Source organism: Parus major, chromosome 2 (assembly GCF_001522545.3).
Source record: "Parus major isolate Abel chromosome 2, Parus_major1.1, whole genome shotgun sequence".
Lineage (NCBI taxonomy): Eukaryota > Metazoa > Chordata > Aves > Passeriformes > Paridae > Parus > Parus major.
In genome coordinates, this window is record NC_031769.1 from 29,876,650 (window position 1) to 29,890,991 (window position 14,342).

General features: G+C 38.8%; 1 protein-coding gene across 13 annotated transcripts in view; it reads left to right on the forward strand.

Annotated features, from left to right (window-relative positions):
- HDAC9 (histone deacetylase 9) overlaps window positions 1-14,342 on the forward strand; it is a 457,012-nt gene that overhangs the window by 338,613 nt on the left and 104,057 nt on the right. For all 13 annotated transcript variants that reach the window (XM_015618303.1, XM_015618309.1, XM_019005657.2 and 10 more), the window contains one exon: window positions 4,512-4,619. In XM_015618303.1, coding sequence (XP_015473789.1) covers window positions 4,512-4,619 — 108 coding nt within the window. The remainder of the gene's footprint in view (window positions 1-4,511; window positions 4,620-14,342) is intronic.

Consider the following 14,342-nt stretch of genomic DNA (forward strand, 5'->3'; position numbering starts at 1 on the left):
TAGGTTCCAGATACATTTAAGATAAGATACATTCAAGAACATTTCCAGTTTTGTCAACTGCAGTGATTGCAGAAAGATCTTTAAGTAAGGAATCTCTCCCTCAGGTATATTGCTGTATCTTTCCTCCCCATTTTCCACATATGCCACAACCTGAGCACAGCATAAGGAGCTGGTAACTTTTAAATGTTACAGTCAATCTTCCATAAAACGAAATTTTCCAGTCCAAAAGTGGTTATAGTACAAGCTTTCTGCCTGTTGAAGTATCTCTGCTGTAAGGCTCCTTTCTTAGATTGTTTTGAGTATGCTTGAAGTCTTCCTTGTGAACATGGCATTATCACATAGATATTTCTTACAGGAAACATTCATATCAAGTTTTTTTCTACTGCAAAGCAGAGAATTTCTAGATACGGGGCTTGAAATATTAATTCATTCAGTCAGGAGAAGTTACCTACATTTCTTTTCACTTAAGTCATTCTCTTCCTCTTTAATGCCTCCACATCCACTTCAGGGACAGGTAGCTTAATTTCTATCATCTGTAGCTTTGCAGAGTATTAGCTTTGCTACACATGCCAATGATTGAGCTATACTAGATGTGCTTGAAAAAGCCTGAAACCTGCAGTGCTCATTCAGGAAACTGGGAGTGAAGTAAATCCATATGTGTGTTAGAAAGTCAGTGCTCAGATAGGGCTCGTGTTCTCTGGCTCTTGGCCCCACCATGCACAATTCTTCTTTGAAGAACTGCAGTAGTGATAGGATTTTTGATAACAAAATGTGTGGTATGCTCATAGTTCAACACTGACATTTTGATGCTTTAAAAAAATGCTTTTTCATCTGGTTCAATTCTGAACATCCCTCTATCTTGACTATTTTTAGAGGACTCCTAAATGGAATTAATATTTAATATTAAACATAATTAAACAGAAAAAAAGGCTAAGATTCTGTGTTAGAATTCAGCTACAAATGCTGTATTTTCTGTAAATTTTGTTTAACGTTGTCTGAAAAACAATCCTAATCCTGACAGGTTTTTTACTGACATCTCTGGCTGCTCCGAAGCACTTGAACAAAAATAACCTCTTATAACATTCCATCTGACTTCGTCATAGTCTGTGATTCAGAAAGCATCACATTTGTCACAAATTCATGCAAAGTCAGCATATAGATAGGCTGTCAGATATATGTGATATACACATGCACTGGAACCAGAAACCACAGTGTCTAATCCTATTCCCTTTACTTGTATAAAATCCAACCATTTCATCTCACAGGCATATAAAAAAAGCAAATCAATAGGATTTCAGAGCTTCATTTCATATACAACCTGACAACTGGGCCAACTAGTAGCTGTAATTTTAATGGATTTGCCATTTATACCACTGTATTTCAACAGCAATTTACAAAGTAAACACTAAGTAACACTGGAAGAAAATCTCTGTTTAAACACCAGAAATATTTAAGGGAATACATAGAGTTAACAGAGATATAAAATGGAGTGAGATGGCATTTTCCAGTTGTTACAGCTAAAGCATTGGCTGTGTGATTCAAGTTCTTCTAGGTTGTTCTTCATGAGATGTTCCTCAGAAATTCAATTTTAATTTTGGAAGAATATGAAATAGTATTTGACACTAAGTTTGTAATACTGTGCCTTTTCAGAGTAAATATTCATATATATATATTACTTTCGTTGTATTTTAGTAACTGTGCATTAAAGTATGCAGCTTCAGTTGGCTAAGCCTAATTTTAAGACTTTACCACTCATTAAAGATACCATGCCCAAGAGATTAGTTAAAATATCCTGAATTTCCTGTGCTCATTTACGTGGTCATTTTTGAAAAAAAGTCTCAGGAAACACTGTTCTGTTTCCTGATTGCCCATTTTTTCTACCAGTCCAGGTAAATTAAGGTAGCAGTCATTCAAGTGGTCTGAGGGAAATTTTTCAGTGGAAGATACTTGGTCTTACTGTGGCAGTTCAGTCTCCCCCCGCTCAGCTGAAAGCAGAAAATGATAAATGCTGTACCTTGGCCAATGCTCAGCATTCAGCGGATGGAGAGACTGCAGTCTCATGTGTCAGAGCAGACAACTGTCTTAAGGGTGGGTACTCTCAAGCTGTGGTTACAATTTTAACTTAATCAGCCTTCCTGGAAATGAATCATAGTCCCTTTGAGGATGCAGGTTGCTCCTGCTCATGCCCTGGTGTATGGAGCAGCTGCCATTGAATCATTTTCATCAGCCACTCCTTCATGTTAACTTTAATTTGCTACCCATAAATATGGTAGGAAAGTACTCCCTCCCAGCCCTCTTGCTGATACTTCTTTACTTAAAATACTGCACAGTATTTTTCAAACTTTATTGTGGTTTGATTAAATTGATTTAACCAATGACCTCTACTTATTTATCTCCTGATTAGCTTTAAAAATGAAATTTGATCCCGCTTCTTTAAAGCCTTTTAAATAGAGAGATAACTTGAAGGTCTGCCTAATGTTACTTATGTCATTTTTTTTTACTACTTGGTTCCTTTCTTATTTCTTGTCACCTATTGATTAGTGTGCATCTTTCCAAAAGTTACACTTATTTCTTTAAATCTCAAGCTACCAATCTACAAAACAAGTATAATAAATCATCTCATATCAGCTGATGACACTTAATTGTGTTTGTACAACATTTTGAGTTTCTCAGATGAAAACAGTGTGCTGTCACTACTGTTATTTTAAACTTTGCAAGCAAAATCCAGTTTTCTTATGTAGGTCTACTGCAAACACAAACTATTTTCATTAGTTCTGCTGCATGCACATAAGACTGATCAAAATGATAGAAAAATCAGGTCCAGAATACTGAAAAATAAGATCATTTTAGTAGCTTGAAATATAATATTATTGTAACAGTAATGGCAAAGACATTTGACAGGTGTAGAGAAGATCAAACTTAGATCAAGCTTCTTTCTGTTTCAAATGACTAATCAGAGAAATTCCTCAGAACTTCCACAGTCAAATAGCAGTTGCATCCATTTTCAATTACTTGATTTCTTTCTTCCTTCTTCTTTTTTTTTTTTTTTTTAAAGGAATTAGGAACAGAAGCTTCTGGTTCAAACTGAAAACATGTCTCAGTGTGCTTGGAAGTCATCCAAATAGCATCTGCCACAGTATTTTGTCTATTTCTAAACGTTTTTCTTTTCATGATAAATTTGTACGGTATGCTACAATTAAATGCACTTCCCATGGAGCATCGAGGAAGTCTGGCTGTCTCTTTCCATAACTTTTTCAGACTATTTAACACCAACCTGTCTGCTTTACATAATATATAATATATATATAGGGATATACAACATTTCACTGATATGTTTTGGTATGTTTCTGCAAATAAATACTTATTAAAAATAGATTTCAAAAGTAAAGTTTTAGCACACACAGTTACAGATTGAAGCTGTAGTGCAGTGGTGCTTAGACACCTTTGTAGTATATTCTTTACAACATGATGTCATTTCCATGTCATTTTGTGACATGACATTCCATGTCACACTTTCTCATTTAGAAGGTGCAGAAGATAACTTTCTCTGCTTTAAAACCCCTCATTCTTCTGTTACAAAATAAAGCCTTCCAGCCAAAACTTATTAGTTCATCAAAACTGGAGATTCAGCAAGGTGCTTTATGTAATTCCATTTTCTGTCTATGCCAAGAATGAAATTATTCAAAAACATTCATTGTTCCAGTATCAGTCACTTATAAACAACTGCCTGGAAGGAAAAATGAGGGGTTATTGCTCTGTTTTGTTTTTAATAAAGGGGCCACTGATGTGCCACTGAAAAGCTTTAGTGGCACGGGCTGCCCGCGCCTCTGCTGGGGCAGCGGTGGCTGTTCATTCCCGATGGCCATTGCCGGTGGGCATTCCCGATGGCCATTCCCTATGGGCATTCCCTATGGGCATTCCCGGTGACCATTCCCTATGGCCATTCCTTATGGCCATTCCCGGTGGCCATTCCCGATGGCCATTCCCGATGGCCATTCCCGATGGCCATTCCCTATGGCCATTCCCTATGGCCATTCCCGGTGACCATTCCCTAAGACATTCCCTATGGCCATTCCCGGTGGCCATTCCCGATGGCCATTCCCTATGGCCATTCCCGGTGACCATTCCCGGTGGCCATTCCCGATGGACATTCCCGACGGTGCCGGTGCTGGCAGGTCCCCGTCACCTCGCCAGCCGGCTTGAGGAGCGTCTGGCGAGCAGGCCCGGCCCGGCCGATGTAACACTGTTTGTAATGAGAAATCTAAACAGGGAATGGCAGCGAGGCATGACAGGAATGTGTTTCCATTGGAGAAGCCCGTGCAGAGAAAAAGCATAAGCAAAGCCATGTCCAGAAGGCCTTTCAGCTGGCCAGCACGGAAGACTGATGTTATTGTACACGGGCTGTCACGCTGCCAGCCCTCCCTCACGGGTTTGTTTTCTCTCATGCTCTCCCTCTCCCTCTCCCTCTCCCCTCTCCGCTGCCTTCCTCCCGGGGCCGGCTGTTTGCTCAGGTGGACAGTGACACCGTTTGGAACGAGCTGCACTCGGCCGGGGCGGCACGCATGGCGGTGGGCTGTGTCATCGAGCTGGCGGCCCGCGTGGCCTCCCGGGAGCTGAAGGTGAGGTCCGGGCCGCGCCGTGGGTGGGAGCGCCGGGCGGGCCGGGAGCGCGGGGGGCTCGGGGCGCCGTTCTTCCAGCGCTCGGCTCCGGGTGGGCGGCGGGACGAGAGCCGGGAGGGCGGCCGCGAAGGTGTGGCAGGGCAAGAGCTGCAGCGGCCGAGCGCGGTGCCAGCGCGGAACCGCCGCAGCCCGAGGTGAAGTTAGTGCGCATCTCCGGCCGGTTGCTGCGGCGCTCCCTTTGAAGCCAAGGTTTAATTTTTTTAACTTTTTTTTTTTTTTTTTTTTTTAAATATGGTTGTTTAGTCACGTGCGTAATCTCAGGATACCACCCAGCGAGACGGGCGGCGGCCGCCGGGGGCAAGAGGGCGCGGCTGGCGAGGCGGGCGATGGGCGGGCGGTGCCCGGCTGCCAGCCCGCCCGTGGCCCGCTTCTCCCGGGCCCCTGCCCGCTCTGCCTCCGTGCCGCGGGATCGGCCAGGCATGATGTACGAAACCCAAATTATCCCCAGTCTAAACAATTTATAAAAGCTCCAGACCTGACAGACTTTGACATTTTATTTGGTATTTTAACGGCCCTATTTAAAGGTACACCATATGCAGCCGGAGTGCAGGCTTGCCCCAATAAACATTGTTGGAGCTAACATGTCTCCTTAATGAAACTGTTTATTCACTTTCCAGTACACATGCTAATGGATTCAGTCCTATTTCCAGAATCAAGATGGAAATAAATATTTTAAAATTAACTCTACATGATGATTTTTAAAATTGCAAATTCTGCTTGGAAAATCATCTTCCCATATATCTCTCTTCTTTCAGTCAAGATACATTCTCTACCTATTTGAGAATGGGTACATATATTAATGTATATATGTAGATAGATGTACAATATATCAGTATATAAATGAGAGCACAGTCAAGTGAAATGCAGTACTACAGCTCTGACATAATAAAATGCAGTTACTAAACTTTTATGTTCAGATACTGAAATCATTAGCTAGGTACCACCCAAAATGTACAAATTTTGAAGTCTCAGATCAAGGATGGGGTGCATGATACAGAATTCTGTTGTGTATCCTTTCTGATGGGCTCCTCCTCCCCTTTTAAGGTTTTTTGACGCAGTAAGATAAGTAACTCACCATGCATTGTTCCACACAGGAATAATGAACATGAAGAAGGATTTTTTAACTTGTTCTTACCTTTAGCAACTGTAGGACGCTCACCAGTGTCTAAGGCAATTTAAAAGCAAGTTTTGGTAAGAATAGTGAGATATGTCCTGTATGCACTTGATGTGAGCAGGGTCCACTGCAGAATCCTTAGCACTTACCTCTGTACATTTGTGGTGTGTCTCACACAGTGTGAGCGCTTTTTCTTATTTGTGTGATAGACGGTTGGAAAGAATCATCAGCCATTGTGAGACTTCTCTTGCTACTGGTGTTGCAGGAGTTTGTAAACAAATGTTTTAAATCTAGTACTAGGTATTTTATATTTAGAACTAATTTGTAGTTTAATGTAACATTGTTGTTGATCCTAAATAGAATCTTCTACAATGCAGAGAATTGAACCAGTCTAATGCAATTTGCAAGTTGAGACATAAGAAAGGCAAATTTTCAACAGCTATGCCCAGTAGCTGGTTTAAACTAAACCATCAGAAAAACAGAAATGGAAGGGATTTGCTGTGAAATAGAATTGTGAATAGTTCTGCTATTCCTGATAGGTGTTTATCTAACCTACTTCTAGACTTCCAGCATGAAGCTCAGTGATTTACATGCCACTATGGCATCTGTATGAACTATTAATCTGCATGTGGTATTTTTCATTTAAGGTTATGGAAAGGTTACTAATGCCTGACTGTCAGTAGGAAAGCATGTTAGCATTCTGTAAATGCAACAGTCCTGATATTAGCTATTTTGGTACAGTCATCCTATGTTTGCTTTGTCACTGCATCCATTCTAACCCAGGGTTTGCTGGCAAATTGCTGTTAATACTCTCAAATAGTAAATTTCATTAGGGGGGTTTTTACAGTGTTCTCTGGAGTTCTCTACAACCTTCAGTCTACCTTTATATGCTCCTTTTCCATCTTCCTGATATTTTATCTGTAGAAAAAGAAGTTGATCAGCTCTTTCTCTTAGGGAAAATACCAATTTTGTAGTATACTTGTGAAAATCTAAGGGGAAGAAGATGAAGTTGACCACTTTCACGTGCATTCATTGAGCAAATATATGTGTGAAGCAACCATTTGGGGCCTGTACTGTGAACACTGAGTGGGAGGATTAAGCTCTGATGGGAATCTGCAATTATCTTCTACAGCCTCAAAAATTCTGGATGACAAAACAAATATCTTCCAAGAATTGCATGGAAGCTATAACAGCTCTACAACATGTTAGCAGCAAGATGAGTACAGTAGAGAAGCACACCATAGTAGTTTCCTGGATGTGTACCACTGTGGATTGCTATCAGATGGTGTACTGTCAGTTTGGTGTCAATTAAATCAATTTAAACCCCAAATTTTTTACAACAGTGCCAGGCTGGAGTGTGAAAACAAACATCAAGTGCCCTATATGGACTGGGATCTGACAGAAAATTCATTTCAGGAAGGACAGGACATTTCAATGTCTGTGCTTATTCCATGGTCTCTACTGATACTGCTGGCTGTGGCACATATTGATAGTAGTAGGTTGGAGCTATAGGTGCATGTTGCCAAGAAAAGAGATGAGACTGCAAAATAAACCATGAAAGTCTGCAGAACAATTGGGAAATTCATTACAGAGCTGGGCATGAGTCAAACTCATATACAAGGCATAAAATTCTTTACTTTGTTCTGAATTTCCTCAGACTACCAGTCCCATTGCACACAAGTCTCATTGAGAACAGCAAGATGTTGTTCATCTGATTTGGATAGTGTTCAAAAACTGACAAGGAATTAAGAAGAATTCTCTTTGCCATAGTTCAAACCCCTTGTGAGACATCAGATTTCTTTGATCTCCTTGATCACTGGGAAAAACATCAGTATGGCAGTACTAGGGATGTAAAACAATAGCCACAATTAACAGTGGTGGACTTTTTTTTTGGGAGGGGGGTTGGTGTGGGGTTTTGTGGGGGAGGTGGGTTTTTTGGTTGTTGTTGGGGAGTTTTTTTAGTGATTTTTGTGTGGTTTATTGTATTTGACTTTATTTTATTTAAGACAAATTGTCACTTCTCTGGGGAGTCTAAATCTAGATGTCTTTTATTTAATTATATACAACTGTTAAAATTAAGCATTCTTTGGGTCTGCTTAATAATATAATGAACAGTCATTAATATCTTTTTGATACACTTTTGAGGTAGTATTTAATAGAGATTAAAGAACCACACCATTGAAATATATAGTACTGTAAATGTAATGTTATACTGAGTAAAAACTATGCTTTTCCTTTTTTCATTAATTTATTTACATGTCTGATGAATGTGTTCTTGGCAATATGGCTGTAGGAGATGAGCCTAATTATTGCATGAAGGTTACCTTTTTTTGAGCTGTTTATAATTAGGAAAGGTGCTGATGCACAATGATGTATTTATGTTATATAGAATCAGAGCCCCACACCTCTCCTGTCTGTGTGTTTTTATGTATGTATGTTTTATCATTTCTCATTTCCTGAACAGGTTTATATAGAAAGCTTCTAATAGTCTGCTGCCTGACTACAGGTTTTTAGAAGAGGGGAGTATGAGGATCTGGGTGAATAGAATTCCAGCACAGTCCTTAGCTATACCCAAAGAATAATTTTATCAGATAAGAGAAGATATATTCCTTTGTGCTTTTGGAAGAAATAGAGGTGGTGCCCAGCATATGATTTCTTGTTCATTGCTCAGGAGCCTGGAAATCATTGTCTCTACTTAATGGCCTTCAGAAAGAGGGCCCAAAAAAATGCAAAGAGAGAGCATTTCTTTCCTGGAAGTGTTTCCTAAGGCTCTCATTGCTCTCTTTCATTGCCACAGGATGTTACACTCTAAGGTGCTGTCTTGCCCTCCCTTCTCATTTATTGCCCAGTGCTTCCCTTGCATTCATTGTGATGCTCAGCTCGGTTCACCTCCCCTCCTGCTGTCGAGCTACTTCACTCCCCGGGAGCTGTGCACCAGGAGACTCTTCCCTTGCCTCTGCATCTGTCCTAACAGCAGGCATGTCCCTCCTGCTGCCCAGCTGGACAAGTACAGAGGTTGTACAAACCCCAAACAAGTCTTGAAGAAAAATAAGGAGAGTTTCTGCATCTATGGTCTTCTGAAATTCAGATTTCATTTCTGACTGTTAGAACTTGCTAAGAATCTTATATTTAGGACTTAGGTTGTTGCTTTTATTTTTTCTGAAAAAGTTTAGGTTGCTGATATTTTCATTTTATTAACCAAATTATTCATGCTGATGCTGCCACCTGTTTTGTTGCCATATATTTTTTAATGAAATGGTTAATACTACATTTGAAAAGCTGGAGTTCAGTTCAGTTAATTTAGTATGATAATTTTCCAATAGTGATACTTGGTTGAATAATGTCCTCCAAAATGTTATTTGTTCTTGTAATAGTTGTTTTATTGTGTGTTGTTTTGTGAACATTAAGTGTGTCTTAATTTATTTTCTGATAACAAGTTGTACATTACTGTTTGTCCCTCAATATCTTTAAATTGACTAACAGGAATAAAAATCATGCAGGTGAAAAACATAATTAAAAAAGAGTATAATTAAGAAAAACCACTTACTGGGAGAGGTTACCAAAGGGATATGGGAGTCATTCTCCCAATGGGAGATGACTTTCCATTGTCATAGATAACTCACTGCCAGAGCAGACCATGTAACTGTTGAAAATGCAAAGGAACATTGCTGAAACATTTTTCTTCAACCTCAGATGACTCCTTCAGTACTATTATAAGGTAAGATTAAATATTTTAAATACAGAACCTATAATAGGGATCACTGTCTAGTTTACTTTACATATCCTTTAACTGTGTAAATCTTGGTGATGGTAGCACTGTTTTTTGTGATAGAAACATGTAGTGCCATATATTTTTAATTTGGCAAACTTGAAACAGACGAGACCTACAAAAAAAACTATCAAGAGTTGGTAGGTTTTGTATGATTATTCCCTGCTTAAAAAAAAAAAAAAAAAAGGTTTGAGTGAATTAAGCAATTTTTCAAAAGAACACTCAAGAAGAAGGGCACATAAGTTAGAAACACGGTCTGAGACTGTCTTGAATATCCCCTTCAGCTGAATCAAGTGAAGCAAAAGCCTTTTTTCTGCCTTACCATCTGTGTGTGCGCATGCACACACACACAAACACACGTGTAAAGTTGCCCTGTTGGTAGCTAAGGGTCAATTAACAGAATGAAAGCAATTGAAATGAGTTGCCCCTGAACCAGAATCTGATACGTTCCTGGGATTGTTCTTTCTGATATGTCAGGTTGAATCAATACCAAAGTAAACCTCCTGAATTTGGTTGTTGCTACTCTGGTGTCTTTGTACAATCCATAGATGACTTAAATTGAACTTGAAACTCTCATTCCAAATGAGCTTGGTTTTTACTGTTCTCAAGGCCTTTGTCACACAGGACACTCCTATGGAGGAATTATCATGTGATAAGTAGTACTGATCTAGGGAATAAACAGAATTAGCTTAATCAACCTTCTCTTCCCCCCAAATTCTTACTTTTCTAGTTTGAAAAGTATTCTGGATAAAAATCTTTCAGCCATATTTCACAGCTCTATTGCTAGGTTTTCTTGCAACAAAAATATAAAATAAATTATCATTCTAAAGACAAAATAAGCAAAAAGAAGAGAAAACAAATGTCTCCCTAGTCCCATAGCGTCCTTCTTCTGGTAAAGCTTTAGGCTAGCAAATTTCCATGAATGCCTGAACAACATAAGACCCCACAAGGCTCCTCTGGTTGCCTACAAAAATCTCTCCTGGAATGTGCTCTGTGCCCAGGTGCCCCCTGGACAGTATTTCTCCTGCAAGTTCTTCCCTACCATTGCTTTTAGTTTCTCACCGTCTGCCCTATAAAAATCTCCCTTTGCTTAAAATAAATTTCCAAGTGATGTGTGACAGCCACAAAAAGAGGCATTTTTTCCATAACCAGCCACAGCATTTTGAGCAATGTATGTGTGTAAGAAACAGTAACAAATGAGTACTTATTTTACTACTGTTAAAGGTATGATTGATAAAAGCCTTCAATCAAAGTTACCAATGAAATCTTTTAGGTAGTAGTTTATATTCTTTGCTTTTACAAAGTTAGAAAAATTTCAAAATCTTATATTAAACTGTCTCTTCAATATGCTATCCCAGCAATTGTGGTTATATTTATAGCTGAATAACTGTTATTACTTCATATAATAAGACAACTTTAATTATATGTGTGGTACATTGCTTACCTCCATGACCACTCTGTACTAAAACTCTTTTGTCTTTCTTTCCAAATATAGTTAACTCTAGTTGTGGCTAAACAGGCCATCATGGTTGTACCTAAGCTAGTCTGCAAGCATCAACTTTTCATGTGTGTTTTCTTACGCTATCCACTTAGGCCTTCAGGAAAGCAGACAGGGAACTCTTTGTTTCCATCAAAGTTAAGTGTTTAATGTCCATTTCTGTGTATTTGGCCTCTACTAGCTTCCTCTTCAAGACAAAATAGTATTCCCTCATGTCCATTACTGTTTTCTTGGCAAATCTACATGCTAATAATACTGCTGTGTTAAATTCTTCTTGTTCACTGCATTCGTAGACCCCCCAGGCCAAGTGCTCCTGCTCTGGCTGTATGAGTAGCTTGTAAAATTGCCCTAAACAGGTGCCCAAGGGTTGCCTTAGCCTTACACCACTCATTCTCATGCTTACCCTCCCTGATGGATGCATAGCTTGGGATTATGTTACAGCATAAGTGGCACTGGTAAGAATATGGTTATCTTTTTCGTGGTATCAGTTGCAAGCAGATTCTTGTAGGCAGCCAAGACTTAAAGCAGCCCTGATGTTTGTTATTGTAGGACTTGACTGCACCAGAGATGGCAGAGTTAAAGATGGCACTAAGGACACTATAGGGATGAGACCTGTCAGCTACACTCCATGGACCACCTTTTAAATATTAAGAAATTATTTTTTATATTACTTTATAAGGATACAAGTGTGTATATATATATATATATATATATATATATATATATGTATATATGAATATAAGTTCTGACAGGACAAACTGATATATTTCTGTATAATGATGTGTTATACATTTCTGCATAATTCTCATTCTTCAATGTGTGCACATTGAAGCAAAAATAGAAACTTTCTGTTAAAAGCAAGTGTCCAAGACTGCGTTGTTTAAGCACTGGTAATTTTAAGAGTTATTGGTGAGATAGGTTAAGGGATTTAGACAAGTAGAAATTAAAAGCTTCCTAACCTTAGGAGCAAGCTGAGCTTTGAGTGTGGAATTCAGATCCCCAGTTAGTTACCTGGTCTCCGTCTGAAATACACAGAACAGGTGAGGTTGGAAGTGGCCTCAGGAGATCATTGAATCCACCTCCCTTGCCCAATTAGAGGTGCCTAAAGCTAACTAGCCTGGTTGTCTAGGTGTATATCCAGGTGGCTTTTCCATATCTCCAGGAATGGACACTCTACAGCTTCTCTGCGTAAGCTGTTGTATTGCTTGGTCACCCACACAGTAAAAGGGTTTTTTCATATGAAGCCTCTGCTCATTCAGTACCTATTTCCTCTTGAAATGTCTTTGCTCATTCATACAGGGGTTTACAGCTTAAAATTCAAGAAGACCTTCAATTTCTAATAATAATTAACAATTTTTGTGTTTGAATAAAAGCTGAGGAAGAGCATGACTCCAGACCTATTGCTAGAAAACTTATACTGAAAAGATGTGTCTCAATATCTATTTTATGGCCCACATAATCTAGATACACAAAGTTGTGTGGGAAACAAATTTAAAAATTCATCCCCGTGTTTAAGAAATTGCACTTGAGTCTTCTACTACTTCAATAAGTGCTCTTGGAGTAACTGCCATGGTTTATTGCTACTTTTTTCATGGCACTGGCTTTTCTCGAAGTTTACAAAAAGCCAGATGATTTTACTAGGGTAGTACCAGGCTGAAACTAGTAGGCACTCCTTCTCAGTGAGGATTCTCACCATACCAGGACTTCCTGACTAGCCAGGTAACTCTTGGTTCACTTGGAATCTAGGCAGAACAAGCTCCTCACTTTCATGTGAATGGAAGAATCATTCACACCTTGATACAATGACCACATATTGCCCTTGAGAAACATTGTCTGTGTCTAGTTTTACCTCCTGTATGGAGATAATGTAACAGAAGCACCAGTGGAACTCTGCAATAGATGGTCAGTTCTAAGCCCTGGGTTGTCCACCCATGCTATGGTATTGTCTTGAGTGCTTGTCTTGGGGAGGTACAGTAGATGCCCAAGCACAACACAGACCAACACTGTGACCCAGAATGCTACAGAACGGGATTAACTTGACCACCAAAGACAAGAAGGCCACAGTAGGATGTACACCTCTGTTTCTTGGAAATCAAGCATCCATCTACCTATTTAGAGTCACAAAAGAACAGAATACTTAGCTGACTGTGGAAGAAGACTAACATTTTTCTTAGTTTTCATTAAAGGTCTAACTCAGCAGGTTTATCTGCAGTCAATCTTCTGTGTAAAGTGAGCCTGGGCAGACTTCTCTGCCTTTGTTGTTCAAATATGCACAGATTTTAGAATATCTCTATTCAGGCTTTCTTCTTAATCCTCAAATTTAAATAAAGGTAATCACATAATGGCACAGACATTAATTGTTTTTCTAATGTTCATGTCTTTCAGTCAGTTTCATGTTCTGCCTACTTTACAGAGGTGTCTGTATCCTAATATAAATAAGGCTCTGTAAAAAAACACTTTGAATTTATGTGTGTTGGCTTCACTTTCAACATATTGCTCTGTTAGTCTTTCTATCTTTAAAGCAGATTTCTGCCTTTCTGTCTACTATTCTACTGTGCTCACTCGCTGGTATTTAAAATTGCCTAAGGAAAAAAAAATCATATTCCATTGTACTAATTTATACTGTGTTCATGCAAAGTTTGAAAGTAGAAGAAATTAAGTGTTTTATCAATTGCACAAAAGTTGGCAATAATTCTGCATGGTAATTATTTTTCGATGTTTGGTATAATTCAACTATATATTTTATCATCACTGTAACATATGCACAGTATATTTAAAAAAAAAAAATTCCCATGTGAATACTGAACTTTTTGTGATGTAAAAACTCATAAAAATTGGTCACGACCCTGTTGTGAATATCCTACTTGCTAGTGGAGAACTGTAATAGTTAAGCTCTGATTTCAGAAATTATCTAGATGCTATAAAACAGGGCTGTATTGTCAAAAACAGCAGTGCTGATATTTTCTGTCTCTATATTGCCCCATGAAATCCTCCTAGAGATAATCATCTTAATTATATTGATCTTTTGGGAATACTGATAAAGTTAGATGATAATGAGCTGTTAGCTGAGCAGGGGCAGCTGTAAGCCTTTCATGGACTTTTCCCAAATGCCTAAAAATATTGAGAGAACAAAATACAGGTAGCATCATGCTCTTTCTCTAGTAATACCTTCTTTGCTGGGTCTTTTTTCACTTCATTATCCTGACACTCATCAGTATAAATATACTTTGTTTTTTCATAAATTCTACAAAAGTGTTATATGCCAAATTCTTCTCTAAGTCA